General features: G+C 68.3%; 7 protein-coding genes across 7 annotated transcripts in view; 4 read left to right on the top strand and 3 right to left on the bottom strand.

The window, feature by feature from the left end:
• The window catches only part of CHLNCDRAFT_22676 (hypothetical protein), a gene marked incomplete at both ends in the record, with an annotated part of 2,357 nt that extends 2,195 nt beyond the window's left edge, over positions 1-162 (bottom strand). The window contains one exon of the mRNA XM_005847894.1: positions 84-162. Coding sequence (XP_005847956.1) covers positions 84-162 — 79 coding nt within the window. The remainder of the gene's footprint in view (positions 1-83) is intronic.
• An 889-nt stretch (positions 163-1,051) lies between these two features.
• On the bottom strand, positions 1,052-3,155 carry CHLNCDRAFT_22749 (hypothetical protein; the record flags this gene model as incomplete). The annotated part of the gene is made up of 6 exons (XM_005847893.1): positions 1,052-1,360; positions 1,592-1,730; positions 1,946-2,052; positions 2,187-2,266; positions 2,512-2,814; positions 2,969-3,155. The coding sequence occupies 6 exons, from the start codon at positions 3,153-3,155 to the stop codon at positions 1,052-1,054; spliced, it is 1,125 nt and encodes a 374-aa protein (XP_005847955.1).
• A 654-nt stretch (positions 3,156-3,809) lies between these two features.
• CHLNCDRAFT_145418 (hypothetical protein) lies at positions 3,810-7,753 on the top strand (the record flags this gene model as incomplete). Its single annotated transcript, XM_005848054.1, has 9 exons — positions 3,810-4,022; positions 4,136-4,486; positions 4,670-5,281; positions 5,544-5,648; positions 5,847-6,080; positions 6,210-6,746; positions 6,785-6,843; positions 6,949-7,133; positions 7,278-7,753. The coding sequence occupies 9 exons, from the start codon at positions 3,810-3,812 to the stop codon at positions 7,751-7,753; spliced, it is 2,772 nt and encodes a 923-aa protein (XP_005848116.1).
• A 445-nt stretch (positions 7,754-8,198) lies between these two features.
• Positions 8,199-11,226, top strand: CHLNCDRAFT_145417 (hypothetical protein; the record flags this gene model as incomplete). The annotated part of the gene is made up of 9 exons (XM_005848053.1): positions 8,199-8,270; positions 8,381-8,815; positions 8,945-9,031; positions 9,205-9,385; positions 9,515-9,711; positions 9,880-10,332; positions 10,469-10,538; positions 10,668-10,783; positions 10,921-11,226. The coding sequence occupies 9 exons, from the start codon at positions 8,199-8,201 to the stop codon at positions 11,224-11,226; spliced, it is 1,917 nt and encodes a 638-aa protein (XP_005848115.1).
• A 429-nt stretch (positions 11,227-11,655) lies between these two features.
• On the top strand, positions 11,656-12,883 carry CHLNCDRAFT_145416 (hypothetical protein; the record flags this gene model as incomplete). The annotated part of the gene is made up of 5 exons (XM_005848052.1): positions 11,656-11,733; positions 11,853-11,896; positions 12,006-12,070; positions 12,244-12,487; positions 12,652-12,883. 5 exons carry the CDS (start codon positions 11,656-11,658, stop codon positions 12,881-12,883), a joined length of 663 nt encoding a protein of 220 aa, XP_005848114.1.
• Positions 12,884-13,132: 249 nt separating this feature from the next.
• CHLNCDRAFT_48784 (hypothetical protein) lies at positions 13,133-15,700 on the bottom strand (the record flags this gene model as incomplete). Its single annotated transcript, XM_005847892.1, has 8 exons — positions 13,133-13,279; positions 13,479-13,694; positions 13,904-14,086; positions 14,299-14,430; positions 14,703-14,815; positions 15,087-15,250; positions 15,368-15,473; positions 15,577-15,700. 8 exons carry the CDS (start codon positions 15,698-15,700, stop codon positions 13,133-13,135), a joined length of 1,185 nt encoding a protein of 394 aa, XP_005847954.1.
• Positions 15,701-16,219: 519 nt separating this feature from the next.
• On the top strand, positions 16,220-17,567 carry CHLNCDRAFT_52094 (hypothetical protein; the record flags this gene model as incomplete). Its single annotated transcript, XM_005848051.1, has 3 exons — positions 16,220-16,282; positions 16,357-16,915; positions 17,146-17,567. The coding sequence occupies 3 exons, from the start codon at positions 16,220-16,222 to the stop codon at positions 17,565-17,567; spliced, it is 1,044 nt and encodes a 347-aa protein (XP_005848113.1).
• Positions 17,568-18,194: the final 627 nt, after the last annotated feature.

Below are 18,194 nucleotides of genomic sequence, written 5' to 3'. Positions count from 1 at the left end.
AGGATTCCTCCCCATCCTGGGCACAGATTTCAGCGCCCCCACCCTCCCCCCACACACACCTCTCCCCCGCAACGCCACCTCACCGTCTTGCTGCAGGCGTGCCAGCGTCTCCAGTGCGGATGGCAGGGAGCTGGCAAAGGGGTGGGCCACCAGCAGCAGCGGCGGCACCGAGTTGCCGGTACCGCATACCGGTGGCTCGCGCTGCTGCTCCCCGGCAGCTGCCTGCTGGAACTTGCAAAACTCACGGTGGTACTACAGCCAGGGTGTTGGGGCGTGAGGGAGGGTCGCCCTGAAAGCGTGCGTTGCGCCCTGCCTGGTGCGACCTGTCCAGCCAGCGCCGAGGCAAGTTGAGGGCAGCCATCGAACAAGTGCTGCTCGCACCTGGCGCACCACCTCCACAGCTGCCTGCTCGGTGCCGCCCGTGCCCAGCACCACGGCCAGCGGCTGGCCCTCCCAGGCCGCCGAGCGGGCTGCCTCGTAGATGGTGGTGGCCGAGGCGGCACGCAGGCCTCCCAGCTGGCCCAGGCGCTGCGCCCAGGGCAGCAGGTGGCGCGGCACCTCGTGTGCCGCCTGCTGCCCCTCCGCGCTCAGCGGCGCTCGCAGCACGGCATATTGGAAATTCTCGGCCTCCTTTTGGGGATAGCTCAGGGGCTCTGCGGCCAGGGCCAGGGAGGAGGCCGTGCCCGAGAAGCGGCGGAGAGGTGAGCCGCCGCCTGCCGCCGCCGTCAGGGCCGACAGGATCCGGGGCAGCGTCCCCAGCAGCGCGCACGAGCCCGCTCGCAACGTAGCGCCCAGCTGCGGGCTCTGACCGCCAAGGTGCAGCATGAACGGCCAAGGAGCAACACAGGCAGGCTGCGGACTATCGGGATCAGCCCAGCGTTTGGGAAACGTCAAGAGGGGGTTGCAATCTGTACGGTTCGAGAGCTACACGCCAAGCGGAGACGGGTTTCCACTCGGCCAGCAGGGCGCCAGCGGCCAAAGCAGGGGCGCCGAAGAACATTACACATCAGCCCTGAAGATGCATGTTACACCGAAATTGCAGTGTCATCATTCACAGCCGGCTCAAGTTGGGCGGCGGCAGCGGCGGCATCCACGGCGCCGGATCCCCACCTCCCTCGCCCGGTTGCGCCGCCGGCACCGCCGCTCCTGCTGCTGCTGCTCCTTGCTTTGCTGTGCTCTGCTGGAAGCGCACCCCGCACTCGCGCAGCCCATCTATCAGCTGCTGCAGGTCGTCCTCGGTGTGGGCTGCCGACAGGCTGACCCGCAGGCGGCTGGTGCCCGGCGGTACGGTGGGCGGGCGTATCGCGGGCACGTGGAAGCCGGCACGCAGCAGCTGCATGCTGGCATCCACCGCCTCCCGCTCGGGGCCGATGACCAGAGGCACAATGGGGCTGCTGACAGGCACGCCGAGCTCGCTGCCAAGCCGCCGTGCCAGCTGCCACACGTGCTCCCGCCGCCACGGCTCCTGCGGACAGCAAACAGCAGGGCAGGCAAGCACACCAATCAGCGTGGCTGGCACCAGCACCTCATGGCACCGCAAGTGGACGCTGCTGCTGCTGCACCCCAGGCCCAGCCGCACCTCTGCTGCTACCCTGAGTGCCGCTAGCGCCGCCGCCACCACCGGCACAGGCAGAGCCGTGGAGAAGACCTGGGAGCGGCCTCGGTTCACAAGGAAGTCTTTCCACCCGCGGCTGCAGGCCACAAAGCCCCCCAGGCAGCCAAACGCCTTGCTGCAGCCAGGGGAAGACGCGCAGGGCGGTCGCGGGCAGGGCGGCGTCAGCATAAGACAGAGCCGTGCCTAGTGCTCCAGGTGCGCGATCCTTGGTGGCAGCGGGTACATGCTGTTATGCCTGGGTGCCGCAGGCACAATGCGGCCGCTTTCTTTCAAACCGAAGCGCAAACAAGAAGGGCCCGCAGCCAGTGCTAGCCGCCAAGCCAGCCCCACCTCAGCGTGCCCACATGCAGGTCGACATCGCTCGCGACCCCCAGCATCTCCGCGGCCCCACCGCCGCGGGCGCCGCACACCAGCGTGGCGTGCGCCTCATCCACCACCTGCACAAAAAAACAAAAACAAACAGTGGGCTGGTCGGCCAGTAATGGGCCAGCACACTCTACTAGGCCTTGTCCACATGCTTCTACTGGCCACAGCCTAATCGACCGCAGCGGGGGGCGGGACGCAGGCCCACCAGCAGGAAGGCGTGGCGGCGCTTCAGCCGTGCCAGGCCCCGCAGGTTGGCAAAGTCGCCGTCCATACTGAACAGGCTGTCTGTGATGACCAGCGAGCGCATGCCTGCAGGGCGGGGGCGGGGAGCAGGAGCGCGCAGGGCGCGGATAACAGATGAGAGTTTTTGAGGCAAAGCAGGTGGGCCCAGCGGGCCACGACTCTACCGAGGCGCAGAGGATGGCAGCGCCAAGCCTGGGCGCAGGCAGCGCAGCAGGCACGGAGGGCAGGCATCCACTGCTTCACTGCCGGCCCGGCCTTCAGCCTTGCTGCGCCGTGAGCCCGCCCACCTGGCGGGACCTGCTCCGTCAGCAGCTGCTCCAGGTGCGCCAGGTCGTTGTGGCGGTACACCAGCAGGCGGCTGCCGCCCCGCCGCCCCAGGCGCGCGCCGTCCACGATGCTGGCGTGGTTGAGCTCGTCCGACAGCACCACCACGCCGCCGTCCTGGCACAGCGCCGAGGCGACGGCCAGGTTGGCGGCAAAGCCGGTGGGGAACAGCAGGCAGTCTTCGGTGCCCTTGAGCGCCGCCAGGCCGCGCTCCAGCTCCGCGTGCCAGCTGGTGTAGCCGCCCACCAGCGCCGAGGAGCGGGGCCCTGCCGATCATGAGGGCGCAGAACATGCGGTGATACACGGAGAGCTAGGGAGGGCGAAGGAGTGGGACGGCACCCCTTCCAGCACCGGCAAGACAGCGTGCAGCAAACACTGGCAGGGCGATGCAGGTGGCGTGCAGCTCGACCAGCAGCTCACCGTTGCCGCACTGCAGCGCTGCGTCGGCCGCCGCCTGCCGCACCGCAGGGTGCGTGGAGAGGCCCAGGTAATCGTTGAGGCTGAAGAGCTTGACGACCCGCAAGTCAGGGCACTCCGCCGGCGACGGCAGGTTGGCGGAGGTGGGCGGCTGCCCCGTCACCCACGCCTCGATGTCGGCTTGCGACATGGCAGCCTGCAGGGCGGTGCTAGTGAGGGGACTCAGGGTGCTGGGGAGGACGGCAGGGAAGTCGGCAACAGGGCGGCTGGCGGCGGCGGCGCAGTGGATCTCCCGGGCGGCGGCGCGTCTCACCTCCACCGCAGACAGCCCCGGCACCGTGGGGCGCAGCGTCCTGAACAGGTTGCGCTGCTGGAGGCCAGCCACAGAGGCGGCCAACCAGTCGTCCCAACCCTGCGCCTCGCCCGCCTCGCTGAGCTGTGCTGATGACATCGGTGCAGTGTGACGACAACTCTCAGGACGGTAGCAGGAGCGCCGGCAACCGGTCGGTGCATATGTTTGTCGCCAATTGGCCGCCTCACGCCTCCCGTGATAACAAAAATGACCTGTCTGGTCAAGGGTAGTGCGCGATGGCGAAAAGCCACAGTCTTGCGGCCACCAGCGGGCCTGACAAGCGTGCTGGGCCTGGCCCCTTCTCTTCTGCTGGTTGATTGCCCCATCGCGCATTGTGCATTGTGTCATCGAATCCCATACGTTCATCCTGCAGCGTGTCGAGCCAACCTGGTAGCCCTGCAAACTTGGGCAATTGCTAGCCACGCACGGCCCTTCTCTACTACGCCGCTTTCGCTGTCGGGAGACCACTGACGATCGCCTGCAGCGGACAGCATGCTGTTGCGGGCCGTCCTCCTGCTGGGCAGGCGCAGCGGCGGCGGCGGCGGCGGCAGCGGCGGCAGGCGCCTGCTATCCACAGCCTCACAGGAGGAAGAGCTGGGCAGCATTCCGCTCAGCTTCCCGGCTGTCTGCATATGGGGCTCCAACACCGGCGTGGGCAAGACGCTGTTCAGCGCCGGGCTGGCCGCCGCTGGCCGGCGAGACGGGGTGAGCGTGCTTTGGTGCCGCATGCCCCGCACTCTGCCATCCATTCTGCTGTCTGCCCTCGTCTGCCGTGCTGCTCCCAGCCCCACCCACCCTGGTCCCACCCCATCCTGCAGCTTCCTGTGCTGTACCTGAAGCCAGCGCAGACCGGCTTCCCGGCGGACTCGGATGCCCGCCTGGTGGCCGCCGCCGCCGACCTGCCGCTGGTGGCGGGGCCGCACGCTGCCCAGCTGGACAGCCAGCTGCAGGCTGTGGCTGGGCCTGGCGGCGGCGCCCAGAGCATGGGCACCCTTGCCAAGACTCTCTACGCCTGGGGCCAGCCCATCAGCCCACACCTGGCTGTGGAGACGGAGGGGCGCCCCATCAGCGACCGCCAGGTGGCGGCTGACGTGGCGGCAGAGCTCCGCGCCTTTGCGGCCGCAGGCAGCAGCAGCGTCAGGGCCGGAGGCGCCGTGAAGCTGGCCATAGTGGAGACAGCGGGCGGCGTCGCCAGCCCGGGGCCCAGCGGCAGCCTGCAGGCAAGCCCTGCTGGTGTTTCATTGCCTTTGCAAGGTGGCCCGGCTTGTGCCGGCCACCGTCCTTATCGCACGCGCTCTGTGTTGTTGCCTCTGAGCCGCCTCCCCTTGCACCCCTCTCCCTGCCGCGTGCAGTGCGACCTGCTGCGCGCGCTGCGCCTGCCGGGCGTGCTGGTGGGCGACGGCCGGCTGGGCGGCATCTCTGCCACGCTGTCGGCATATGACAGCCTGGCGCTGCGGGGCCACCAGGTGCCGCTGGTTGTGCTTATGGACGATGGGCGGCTGGACAATGCCAGGGCGATACAGCGGCACCTTGGCAGCAAGGCCTCTGTGCTGGCCTTCCCCGTCTGCCAGCCTCCCCCAGCGGCCTCCAGCAGCCAGCAGGCAGCAGCGGCATCCGGCGGAGTCGATGCCGAGCTGGCGGCCTGGCTGTCCACCAGCCGGCCTCAGTTTGACGCGCTGCTGGCCGCGGCGGGCGACGCGCACCAGCGGCGCCTGGACGGCCTGCATTCGGCAGCGGGCGACGCGAGGAGCATGCTGTGGTGGCCCTTCACGCAGCACACCAGCGTGTCTGGCGTGACCGTCATCGACGGCCGGGTTGGCGAGAGCTTCTCTGTGTTCACCCCTGCGCCAGCGGCAGAGCCGGGGGCGGAAGCAGGGGAGGCAGCGGCTGCGCACAGCGGGGCTGCCGGCAGCGGCAGCCTGGAGCTCCTGTACGACTCCTGCGCCAGCTGGTGGACGCAAGGGGTGAGCTGGGGGCCTGCCGCTGCACAGCCTTGCACACCGCTTGGGCAGGCGTGCTAATAGACAGGCCTTGCAGAACACATATCAGCCAGTAGGCCTGGTATCACGAGTTACCAGCAGCTCCTTTATAACAAGCTGCTGGGAACACCTGAAACAGAGGTGCACACAGTAGGCTGTCCAGCTCTTCTTCAAGATGCTGCTTCAGCATCGGCAACTCGCTGCTGCATTCTGCCACCCTTCTGCCCGGCTGCTCGCCCGGACGCAGGTCAGCCAGCAGGCGCAGCCGGAGCTGGTGCGTGCCGTGAGCGCGGCGGCGGCGCGGTACGGGCACGTCATGTTCCCTGAGAATGCTCACGAGCCGGCGGTTGAGGTGAGCCCCGGCTGTTGACCCCCCTGCTGTCTTGCTGGCATTGAAGCCTCGCCAGCAGGCCCCAGGCATGGCGCCGGCCCTGCACCGTGCTTCTGCGGTGGCAGCATTGCCCTCGCCGCCCTGCTCCTCGCCTCCTGGCTCGCCGCCGCCACCTGTTGCCCTCGCTGCCACCCCCATCCCGCCCCTTCCTCTCTGCAGCTGGCCAGGCAGATGCTGGGCAGCGTGGGCGGCGGCTGGGCCACCCGCGTCTTCTACTCCGACAATGGCTCCACAGCCATCGAGGTGGCGCTCAAGATGGCCTTCAGAAAGTACATGGTCGACCGCGGGCTGCTGGTGGCTTCTGGCTCGGAGGGCGGCGAGGCGGATGGCGGCACGGCGGTGGTGGCAGCTGCGGAGGAGGAGGAGGCGGGGCCTCCTGATGTGGAGCTGCAGGTGCGGCGGCGCATTGCCTGGTGGTGGGGCGCTGGCTGGTGTGGGCTTTGCAGGAGCGCGAGTAAGAGTTTCAACAGGCAAGCCGACCGCCTCCTTCACCGTGCCGCAATGCCGCCCTCCCTCCCTCAGGTGGTGGGCCTGCGGGAGGCATACCACGGCGACACGCTGGGCGCCATGGAGGCTGTGGCCCCCTCTCCCTTCAACGGCCGCCTGCAGACGCCCTGGTACTCTGGGCGAGGCCTGTTTCTGGACCCGCCGACAGCAGCCCTGGTGCGGGGCGTGTGGCGCGTGCAGCTGCCGGCAGGCATGCGCGAGGCGGCGGGCGCGGCGGAGCGGCAGCAGTGGCAGACGGAGTTTGGCAGCCAGGCAGGCGTGTTTGACCTGGAGCGGCGCATGGGCGATCCGGGGCGGTACGCCCCGCTGTACGCCGCGTACCGCCGCCACATCGAGCAGCAGCTGCACGCCGACCGCGATGCCGGCCCGGGCGCTGGGAGCAGGCAGACGGCGGCAGCTCAGCAGCAGGAGCAGGAGCAGGAGGAGCGGGGCGGGAGCAGCTGGCAGGCGGGGCGGGCGCGGCAGCTGGGGGCGTGCATCCTGGAGCCTGTGCTGCAGGGGGCAGGCGGCATGCGCCTGATCGACCCTCTGTTCCAGCGAGCCCTGGTGGACGTCTGCAGGCGAGCTGGCGCCTCCCGCCTGCCCCGCAGTCGCCTGCCAGCTGCTGGCAGGACTGCCTAGCCCTGGCTGCGGCGCTGGGCCCATGCCCGTCTGTTCCGTAGCCCGGCAGGCGGTGGCTCCTTGCCTGGAGGATGCTCCCTTCTCCGCCCCTGCCCCGACTTTTTGTGCTGCCTGTTTGTTTGCTGCCCCGCAGGCAGCGCCGCATCCCTGTCATCTATGACGAGGTGTTCACCGGCTTCTGGCGTCTGGGCTCCCTCAGCGGCGCCGCGCTGCTGGGCGCCCCGCCCGACATCGCCTGCTACGCCAAGCTGCTGACGGGCGGGCTGGTGCCGCTGGCAGCCACGCTGGCCACCCGCGAAGTATTTGCTGCGTTTGAGGGTGCGCCGCCTCTGGCTGGCGCTAGCTGCTGCCGCTGCTGCTGCTTGGGGTTGTGCCAGGTGCCTCGATTCGATGCTGGATTGCTTCGCAAGCTGAGTCTGCTGCATGCTGGGCCACCCCGCCGCTCCCCGCCGCTCCCCGCAGGCGACCGCAAGGTGCAGGCATTGCTGCACGGCCACTCCTACACCGCGCACCCCGTTGGCTGTGCGGCGGGCGTGGCGTCACTGCAGCTGTATCGGGACCCCTCCCTGAACCCCAACTGGTGCACGCCAGGCGCCCCTGGGCGCTGCCAGAACCAGGAAGAGGGCGGCGGCGGCGGCTGCCAGGGCCCCTGTGGCCGCATGCTGCCGCTGTGGGACGAAGCGGCGGTGGCGGCGCTGAGCTCGCACCCGGGGGTGGCGGCCGTCGTGCCGCTGGGCACGGTGCTGGCAGTGCAGCTGCAGGCCGAGGACGGCGGCGGGTATGCCTCCGGCGCGGCGGCGGCGGTGGTGGCGCGGCTGCGGCGGCGGGGTGTGTACGGGCGGCCGCTGGGGGATGTGGTGTACCTGATGGTGACGCCCATGACGGAGCGGCGGCAGTGCGACGCCCTGCTGGCAAAGCTGGCGGCGGCGCTGGGCTGAGGCTGGGTTGGGGCGCTGGCGCTGGCGCTGGGCGTCGGCACGTTGCGCTTGGTGTAAGCTGTGTGACACCAGCAGGCTCAGCAGATGCCCCGGGCTTGGAAGTGAGGGATAGTAGCTTCGAATGTAAAAGAGCAGCGCACCGCGCCGGCAGCAGTACCAGCAGGTTGGCGCAGGCGGCGGGCTGGCACACTTTTTGTTCAGCCAAATACCGTTGCTAGGGAGCGATCAATTCCGCCTCCACACGGATTCATTCTGCTCCAGGACGCTTTTGGGAGCGCAGCGTGACGCTTGGCAAATCAGCCTTTCTTCTACTGCCCCAAACTCGGTGGTGTTTTGTATGCAGCTGGCTGCTGAATACAACCGCTCTGGAGCCGGCTCGTCCCGGGAACTGGAGGGCCTTTGTCCCTCAGGAGCTGGATTGCAGGAGCTGTCACCTGGTGCCAGCATGAAGGAGCAGTTTCACACCCTGCGCCTGTCGGGGCCATCGGGATCCGACAGTGACGAAGATGACATGCAGGTGCTGCGCCGCCAGCGCTGTGGTAGATTAGCGATTGGTAGCATCACTCAAATCCTTCCTTGTTTGTTGGCGCTGCTGAGCCCGCCTCCTGCTTTTCCTGGGCTGTACAGAGCCCCCGCTGGTCTCTGGCGCCCTTTGGATGGAAGCGGCGGCAGCAGCGGCGGCCGGGCCTGGGCGCCGCAACCGCCGCCGCCGCCGCCAAGGCGAGGCTGCCGCACTGCGTGTGCAGCGCGCTGCTGGCGGCAGCGGTGCTGGCGGTGCTGGCCTGGGCTGGCCTGCGCCTGGCCCACGGCAGGCAGTTGCACCTGGAGATGTGGCAGGAGGAGGCCAAGGGGGCGGGCCTGCACGGCAGCGGCAGCGGCGGCAGCTCCCGGGGCGCCCAGTGCCAGCTGCCGCTCGACGGATCGCCCTGGGAGCGCCATTGCCAGCGCCTGGACAGGGTGTGCGTTGACCAGGGCACGCTCATCCTGTATGGCGATCGCTACCAGCAGCTGGACGGCCGCAAGGCGGGGCGCCTGCCTGAGCTGCTAATAGACACCAGCAAGGTGCGGTGGGTGGGTGGGTGGTAGGACGGCGGTTGTGGGCAGAGGCGGTTGGGTAGGCAGGTGGCTGTGGGGTGAGAGGCAGCGGTGGTCAGGCGGCATTTGAGCTGGCACCGAGATCCCCGGCTGCAGATTTTCGAGTACCCTTGGCGTAAGACCAGCAGCGAGGCGGCGGCAGAGGAGGGCGGCGCGCGGCGGCGGCTGCAGTACGATGTGCTGGTGCGATGGGCAGCTGGATTCCGCTGCTGCCTTAGCCCGGCTCGGTGACGGCACCGCGTCCAGGTTGCATGGCCGGCCCAAGACCGCTCCCTGGTCGCGCACAGCACCACCCAGGTCTCCACCTGCCCCTGACATGCTTGGATCCTGCCTCGCGCTGCCGCCGCCCGCTGCAGCCGCCGGGCAAGAACCGGCGCCTGCCGCCGCTGCCCATGCGCCCCGCCACCTCAGAGGAGCCCACGCCCTACCTCCAGACCCCCTGCTTCTCAACCTGCACCGTGCCCGTGCTGCTCTACTCCTCCTGGCCAGGCAACCTTTTTCACCATCTTCAAAGGGGGGGGGCACTGGGGCAGACCAGTGGTGGTGCTCCTTGGGCGCATGTGCTGATAATGATCCCCCTTCCATTGTTCTGCCGGCGGGACCCCCCCCCTTAACATCTCCGGCTGCCCGTGCTGCTCCTGCCGCCGCCCCTGCCTCCCCCTGCAGACATGGCCGCGCAGGTGTATTCGCTGCTGCGCCGCACGCCCTGGCGCCACCACTCCAAGCTTGTGATGGTGACGCCCGACGGCCTGCCGCTGACGATGCCAGAGGCGGCGCTGCTGCCGCCGCTCAGCCGCCTGTCGGTGCAGAGCATGGCAGACTTCAGCCGGCGGCTGCCACCAGGCCTGCGGCTGGGGCAGCAGGTGGGGAGGCTGGGATGCTGCACCTGCTGCTGCTCAGCAGGGCTCGGCTGGGACGACATGGCAGGGCATGGGACAGCAGCCGGGGCAGTGCAATGGCGCTGGGACGGGCCATGCCGCTGACAGCCTGCTGCCTTGGGCCCACCGACCCTCGTGGCCACCCTGCTGCAGCTGGACGCCACGCAGCCACCTGCCAGCTACGAGGGCGGCGAGCAGCGCTGCTTCCAGACCGCCTTCTTCTGCGGCCGCAACTTCCCGGCGGCTGCCGGCCTGCCGGCTGCAGAGGAGGCGGGGTTGGGGGAGGAGGAGGTGCAGCAGCGGCTGGCAGCGGGGATCCCTGTCGAGCCTTACAGCTATGGCCAGGCACTAGCGGCATACATGCAGCAGAAACAGCAGCGGCGGAGGCATGCGCCGCCGGATGTCATCAGCCTGCAACAAGCGGCGGCAGCGGCAGGCGGGGCCACCGAACGGGCCGCCACCAGCGGCCGGCTCAGGGTCGCGCTGATGAGGCGTGGCGGCGAGGGGCGGCAGATCCTGAATGCCGGCGAGCTGCTGGAGCGGTGCAATGCGTGGCGGTACCGTCCACCCGGCAGTACCAAGCCAGTGACCGCCGAATGCCATGAGGTGAGCTGGCGCGTGTGGTGGCTCGGCACATGGTAGCGTTTGCCTGGCGCCAGGGCAGCACAGCACTGAAGCCCTTGGCGCGTTGTTGAGCTTGGCTGCTGCTGCTGGGGCTGCTGCCCGTTCTGCTGTGTCGCAGATTTCGGTGCCGGATCTGGAGTCTGGGGTGGCGGCAGCGCGGGAGGCAGACGTGTTCATCGGCATCCACGGTGCGTCGGCGGGCACCTCTCTGCTTGCCCTGCTGCTTTCCTGCAGCATGTAGGATTGGGAAAAGCACCGCTATGAGCGCAGGCCCGCCCCGCCACCTGTACGCAAACATCCCTCTTGCCACGACACAGGCGCCAACCTGGCCAACGGATGGATGATGCGGCCCGGTGCCAGCGTGATTGAGATCACCCCTTACCAGTTCGAGTACGGCCGCGGCAGCTTTGTGTTCAGCGTCATGAACTCAAAAGTGGGTCTGCGAGAGCTCAGGAACTCCCGCACATGGTGTGCCTGCTTGCCTACACCAGGTGCCAGCAGGTGTGCTGCCATGGCCCACACCACCTGAGGTGTGCCTGCTCTGGTGGCTGCTGCTTCTCGTCCCTGCAGGATGCCACCTCCCAAGTGCTGTGGTGGGTGGCTGTGCTGTGCGACCCCGCCGCCTCCACCCCCGGCCCCAGCGAGCAGGCCCGCCAGCCGCCCGAGGACTGGTGGCCGCGCGACCGAAACGTGCGGCTGCCGTGGGCGGCGGTCGAGGAGGTGCTGCAGGAGGTGGTGGCAGTGGGGGGCAGCCAGCAGCGGTACATGGAGCAGTACTTTGACACCTGGCGGCATCGCTTCAACTTTGATGCGGCGGGCGTCATCAGCCGCGGCGGAAGCTGCCCCAACGGCACACGCCCGCAGCCCGGCCGCTGATTGCTGCGGGCGGCGAGCGCTAGTCTGGCACACCCATCTATCCTCCAGTCAGACTATGTGTACATTTCGTTCATGAGATCAGCTACTGACATTTTCCATTCTATTTTGTTCAACAGTCAAACCATCGCTGACGTGGCTCGCACTTCCAGCCAGGTGTCACTGTGACCTCGTCGCGCTAGTCGGCTTGCAGGCCCTGGCGGCGCTCTAGTTGGCCCCTGGGGCCACTCAGGCGGTGGCCAAGAGGATGACATGACCCATGCACGAGCTGCACACCATAAGCTAACCTGTTTGCGAGCTCGTCTTCTTTGCTGCCCAAGCCGCCGCCTTTCTCCGCCATTCCCTTGCCCACCGCGATCAGCAGCAACTGCATACTGCAGACCACACAGGGGAGCCAGTCGAGTGTGCTGCAAGGCTTGGACGGCTGCAGCGATGGAGCGTGGCGTCCAGGCGGGCTTTAGGCTCAACCTGCCAGAGGACAAGCCGCTGGCCGACACCACCCCGCTGGTGGTGAGCGCCGATGGCTGGCCCGCTGACCGCTCGACGGCTGGCCAGGTTGCCGCCCGCTCGGCACCGCCCTGGCGCCCCTTTTTTTGCACACCTCTATCGCACATTCACGCTCACCGCAGGTCGTGCTGGGATGGTACGGCGCCCAGGACAGGCACGTGGCCAAGTACAGCGCCCTGCTCAACAAGGAGGGCTATCCGACCGTGCGCACCACCCTGCCCGGCCCTTCCCCCCATCGACCTCCCTAGAAGACGATACGCCACCCGCCTGCTGAGCTTCCTGGACAGCCTGGGGCCCGCCCTGGGCCAGCGCAAGATCGTCTTCTTCACCTTCTCCAACGGTGAGAAGGATGGGTGGGCTCCAGATGCAAGCTGTGCGGCGGTCAGCGGGCTGCCTGCGCCACGCTGGGCCCTACCTGTGCCCATGCCGTGCCCCTTGTGGCTCTGTGCCCATGCATGCCCCTTGTGGCCCTGTGCCCATGCCCGCCCGCCTGCGCTGCATCGCTCCCTGCAGGCGGCGGCTTCCTGCTGGAGCAGGTGGACCGGCTGGTGCACGACACCAAGCAGTACCGCCACCTGGCCCCCCGCATCGCCGGCACCATGTTCGACTCGGCGCCCTGCTACATGCACCACAGGGCAGGCTCCATCGCCATTGGCGCGGGCCGCAGCCTGCCCATCCGCATCCTGGCTTCGCTGGTGTTCTACCTCGGCGTCGCCATCATGCTCATGATCTCCCCCTTCCGCACCTCGACCTACTGGTGAGCTGGGCTGGGCTGCGCGCTGCTGGAGCCCAGCCATGAGGCTGCACCCGTGCTCATGAGGCAGCACACCCTTTCCACCACACCTCGCCCGCCCCACCACCTCCTCCCTTCCGCCCATCACCCTCCCACACCACGCACGCATTGCCCCGCGTGCATCGCAGGCGCAACATGGAGCAGCTGCGCATGGGGCGCAAATCCTTGTACCTGTACAGCCAGGACGACCCGCTGTGTGATCCCGTAAAGCTGGATGAGCTGGTGGCGGCGCGGCGGCGCCAGCTGGGCGACGCCCAGGTGGCGGCGGTCAAGTGGCAGCGCAGCCAGCACGTGGCCCACATCCGCCACCACATGCGCGAGTACACCGGCGCGCTGTTTGGCTTCCTGCAAACCGTGTGAGGCAGGCACGGAACGCGGCAGGGCTGCGCCCTCATTCTTTCAAACGTAGCATATTGTGACATACTCGGGCCGTGTTTCTGTACGGCTGTGGCGCCGGCAGGCCCTGGCAGCTGCAGCCGGGCAGCCCAGACAGCCGGCCAGCGCGCCCTCGCCCCTTGCTGGCTGTGGCTGGCTGTGCCGCGGCCGCCGCTGCGGCCTGTGGCTGGCCCTCGGCTCCCTGCCCTCCAGGCACTCGGGAGGAGCCTGTGGCTAGCTGAGTCGGATGCCCTTGGCAGCAGCGTCATCCACGATGGCGTTGACCGCCTGGCACACGGCGGCGATGTTACGGTCCCACTGCTGCAGCGGCTCGGGGGCGGCCTTGAAGGTGATGAGGCCGTCCACCTGGTCGATGATGGCCTACGGCGGTACATGCGGTACAGGTTGTACATGCGGTACATGCGGTACAAACAAGCCATGCAGGCAGCAGGGTTGGCAAGCGTCGTGGTGCGGCAGGACAGAAAGTCCCCTGCCTGCCAACCCACACCCGCGCATCCCGCTCGAGCACCACTGACCACCAGCCTTCCGCAGCCCCCACCCTCCGCAGCGGCCCGCACACCTGCAGCCGGCTCTCCATGACCATGCGGGACGCCACCGCCTCTGCCTTGTCGGGGGCCACCCCCAGCAACGCGCCCAGCTCGGCCACGTAGATGTTGTTGTACAGCTTCGAGGCAGCTTCCAGGTTGTGCTCCGTCACCGACCGCTCCAGCACGGTGGAGCCGTCGGGCAGCTTGGCCAGCTGGTGGGTGGCCAGCCCCTCGGCAAAGGCCTCCACCTGCGCAGAGCAGCCAGGCAGCAACATGGGCCAGCGGTTGGCGGGTGCGACACCACGCAGGGAGCCGAACCCGCCGTCCCTCCTTGCAGCAACGCAGCAAGCCCCGGCGCCACGCTCGCCGCCTCCTGCCGTCTCCTCCCACAGGCGCGCCGCGCCCCGCCATCAGGAAGGAATAGTTTCTTTTTTGTTTTTCTTTCTTTCCAACCCACCTCTGCGGTGCCCAGTATCCGCTCCAGGTAGACCTTCTCCAAAAAGGGGTACAGCGCCAGCTTGGCGCACCGCTCGTCCTTGTACAGCGTGGCCAGCATGCGGGACCGCTGCGGCCCCGCCGCCGCCAGGATCGCGCACTTGATGGACGACAGCAGCGCCTGCTCAAGGTCCTCCCCAGACACCTGCCGCCGCGGTACAGGCGGGCGGGACAACCGCAGGCGGGGTGGGGCAGTGTGCTCACGACAGGGAGAGTGTACTCGCAGGTCAGCTGACGCAGCCCAGGTGCCTCTCCGAGCCTTCCCTTGAGCAACATCGCTCGGCCAGCATTCCGACGCGAGAAGATACACGGCACCACCCACCCACCACCCCTCCCCCACCCACCCCCAGGCCCCACCTCGTGCTCCCCAATCCTGCGCTTGCCCACTTGGCTCAGCTCGTAGTAGCGGGTGGCTGCCTCCAGGAAGCGGCGCTTGGAGTCGAGGATGCGGGCGTAGCAGGTCTTGTACTGCAGCTCCAGCGCCTCGTTCTGCGGTACAGGCGGCACGGCATGCGTGGAACCGTCAGGCGCACACGCAGGGTCTGATGCAGGAGCAGTGTACAAGCGTGCATCCTCAATATCAAACTTGTGTTTAAAGGAGAGCCCGGCGGGCGCCGCCGCTGCGTGCCTCCACCATATGTCTAGCAGCAGGCAGCGGCGCCCTCGCTGCGCCAGCGGCAATCGCCGGCAGGCTCCCGCCGGCCGCCCTGCGCCCCCTCAATGTCCTTCTGGCTGGCAATGGTCGCCCACCCCCCCCGCACCTTGCAGGCGGCCAGCAGGGAGGATGCCTTCTTGATGTATGTTTCTGCCGACACCGCGTCGTTGTCCTCCAGGTACAGCATGGCGATCTTGATGTTCTTGCCCAGCTTGTACTCTGCGGGCAGGCAGGCAGGCGGGCAGGGCAGGGTAGGCAGGCAGGGAGATGGGCAGGCAGGCAGGCAGGCAGGCAGGCGGGCAGGAGGGAGTCGAGGCGGAGCGGAAGGGAGGACAGTTGGCACCAGGCTGGCTGCTCGAGCGGTGCACGAGCGGTGCAGGCAGGGTGCAGGCAAGCCGCGGCAGGTGGCCTCCAGCACCTCCCCTCGCCGGTCCCTGCCCCCGCCTTTGGGCTCGCAGCCCTTGCTGCTGCCGCCGCCCGTGCAGCCCACCTGCATCCAGCAGGCGCATGCCCGAGTCCAGGTCGATGCCCGCCAGCGCCTGCGCCGCCTTGCTCCACTCCTCCTGCGCCTCGTACACCGCCGCCAGCTGTTCCCGGATGGCGCTGACCTGCTCCTCGTAGCTCACCGCCCGCGGGTGCACCTTGTCCAGCGCGCTGCATGGACAGGGAGCGGGAGCCAGCCAGAGCGTTTGGTGGGGCGGGCAAGGCGTGCCACGGCGGGCGGGCGCCGGATGGCATGCAGGGAGCCAGGTGCAGCGGCGGCCCGCTCACTATGTGGACACGTCTCGCTGCACGTCGGGCGCCAGCTGCGGCAGGCTCTGTGCAAAGGCCAGCAGCAGCTGGCGGCTGAGCACGAGCGGCACGGCGTCCGACAGCACTGCAGGCGGGCAGCAACGGGCGGCGGGAAGGTTCGTCAGGGTTGCGGCGCCAGCCCGCCGGCGCCTTGAGCTGCTGCCGCAGCACCCTGCCCAGGCGCGCACCGTGGTCTACGAAGCGTCGACATGCTGCCGCATCGCCCGAGGCCACGGCCTGCTCTAGGACTGCTCGGTACTGATCCGCCTTTGCCTTCTGATCCCCTGCTGCCGCTATCTCGTCCAGGTCCATCCTGGCGCTCTCCCAGGCGCCACTGATCAGACACCCCCCCTGCTGCAGCGGCTCCCTGCTGTGCTCCACTCCTGTCGGCAGCAATGCAACACGTGATTGATTGATCAGTTGGCCGTTTGGGCTATTTCTTCAGGGACGCCACCTCACGGGTGCCAGCAGTGCACTGCTCGCCAAAGCAAGATGTGCAGCCTCCTCTGCATGCAGATCGATACCTGCATGGCCTGATCCGATTGTGGGCCGAGCCAGAAGAGCCGTGAGGGCTGTTGGTGCAACGCACACTCTGTCGTGGCCTTGTGACAACGCTGCACCTAGCCGCGCATGTGAGAGCAAACCAGCAGCAGCCCGCCGCCAGCATCACCACCACATTGTACAGCTGGTTTTGCAGCCGCCGCCGCCACTGCGCCGCCGCTGCCGCCGCGCCTGTGCTGCTCCTCGCTTGACTGAGCCTCCCTGTGGGTAAAGCTGCAGGCCAGACATTCTCCCTGGCTGACCGCGTCAACCGTCAAGAGAGCCGCTGCCATGGGCCTCGCCACGCCCTTGTCGTACCTCTGCTCGGGCGTGGTGCTGAACATCATCTCCCAAGTGGGTGCCGGCAGCTCTGGCTGCCTGTCTGGACGTGCGTTCCGAAGCTCAACAGCTTTTCTATGTGCGTGCAGCTCATCACAGACACCAGCTTCTCCGCCCCCGAGGCCCACATCATCCCGGCCGTCAAGTTCACGGCCACGCTGGTGGGCGCGGCGCTGCGGCGGCCGCGCGGCGTGCGGCCGGCGGCCACCCCCTCCCAGCGCCGCCTGATGGCGGCCATCGGCCTGCTGGACGCCTCCGCCTACACGCTGTACTGCCTGGGCTTCTTCGCCTGCGGCGCCACCCTGGCCAACCTGCTGCTGTCGGGGGTGGGCCAGGTTCTCACGGCGGCGCTGACGCGCTGGGTGCTGCGCCGCCGCCTGACGGGCGGCCAGCTGGCAGGCATCGCCTTTGTGGGCCTGGGCCTCGCCGTGCGCGCCGCCCCGGCCTTCCTGCTCGGCGCCGCCGCCCCCAACGACGGCGGCGCGGCCGCGGGCGCCGCGCTGTCGCGCGAGCAGCTGGTGGGTGCAGCGCTGGTGGGGCTGGCCGCCCTGCTGTACAGCATCCTGGGCGTGGCCTATGAGAAGCTGCTTAAGGGCGAGCCCGCGCCGCCGCCCAATGCCGAGATCATGTGGCACGTCTCCATACTAGGTGAGGCGGGCGGGCAGGGCCTGTATCCACCCACTATGTGTGATGGGCGCTGTGGAGGGGGTGGTGTGGTGTGCGCTGGTGGCGTGGAAGCAGCTGCCTGCCTGCCTGCCTGCATTGCACAATGTCGCCTCACCTGCCGGGACTCCTGTCCTGCCTCGCCTGCCTGGCTGCCCGCTCGCCTCCTAGGCTGCCTCGCTCACCCCCTTTACCCCCTCTTGCCCCACCCGCAGGCTTCCTGGCCAGCGCCGCCTACCAGGCCCTGTACACCCTCCCCAACTGGGACCGGCTGGTGGCGCAGCGCATGGCCGCCAGCGGCACCTCCCCGCGCTACCTCGTCGCCCTGCTGGCGCTCTTCGGCGCCCTCTTCAACCTGCACATGCTGGTGCAGGCGGCGGTGTTCAAGACGGAGGGCGCCATCGGCGTGGGCCTGGTGAACGCGGTGCGCGGCGCGGTGATCACCGTCACGGTGGCGGCGCTGTTCTGCAGCCCGGCGCGGCCCCACCTGTGCCTCACGCCGCAGACCATCCTGAGCGCCGCCATCACCACGGTGGGGGGCGCTGTGTATGTCCTGGCGGGCAGCGGGCAGCAGCCGCCGCAGCCGGCCAAGGCGGCAGCGCATGGGGCCGCAGCGGAGGACAAGAAGGATAAATGAGCCGTGCACCCAGGCTGCTTCTCTTGGCAGTGCCAGTCCCATGGGGCTGTGTAACGCAAAGCTACCAGCGTCTGGCAAGGGTACTGGCACAGCTTTGGTCGGGCTTGAAGTTACAACAAGACACTGGATACAACAGCCCTGTTGCAGGGCGAGGGGTACAAGGACGGAGAAAGAATTGGGGCGGGGGTGAGGCGGAAGTTGCATCGACGTCGATGCTGAGCAAACTGGGGCAAACTGGACGAGGGAGAGTTTGTGGGTCTGCTTGTCTACCTACACAAAAAAACCAGAACATCTGATCCGAGCCAACAGGAAAAACCACGGGATGGATTCGTTGCCAGAGGGGCAGAAATCGGGCGCGGCGCATGGGCGCCGGCGCAGTCGTCCGTTCATGTTTGTTAGTACAAGGGGAGAGGGTGCTGGTCAAGCAGCGGGTTCGGCATACAACAGCGCCGGGGTTCTAACGGGGCTAAGACACTACACCCCAGTCACACATCACGTTAGTACATGGCGCAGCACGAATGCTGCGGCGTGCGGCAGCAGAGCTGCCGACGCAGAGGGCGACACGACTCTTGTGCCCGGCCGCGGCGGCGGCCAGCGCAGGACGGGCGAGATGGAGGCCAGCCCAGC

This window comes from Chlorella variabilis, assembly GCF_000147415.1.
Source record: "Chlorella variabilis unplaced genomic scaffold CHLNCscaffold_9, whole genome shotgun sequence".
NCBI classification, from domain to species: Eukaryota; Viridiplantae; Chlorophyta; class Trebouxiophyceae; order Chlorellales; family Chlorellaceae; genus Chlorella; species Chlorella variabilis.
Note: the sequence above shows the minus strand (reverse complement) of the source record. Positions and strands in the feature narration are given on the sequence as shown.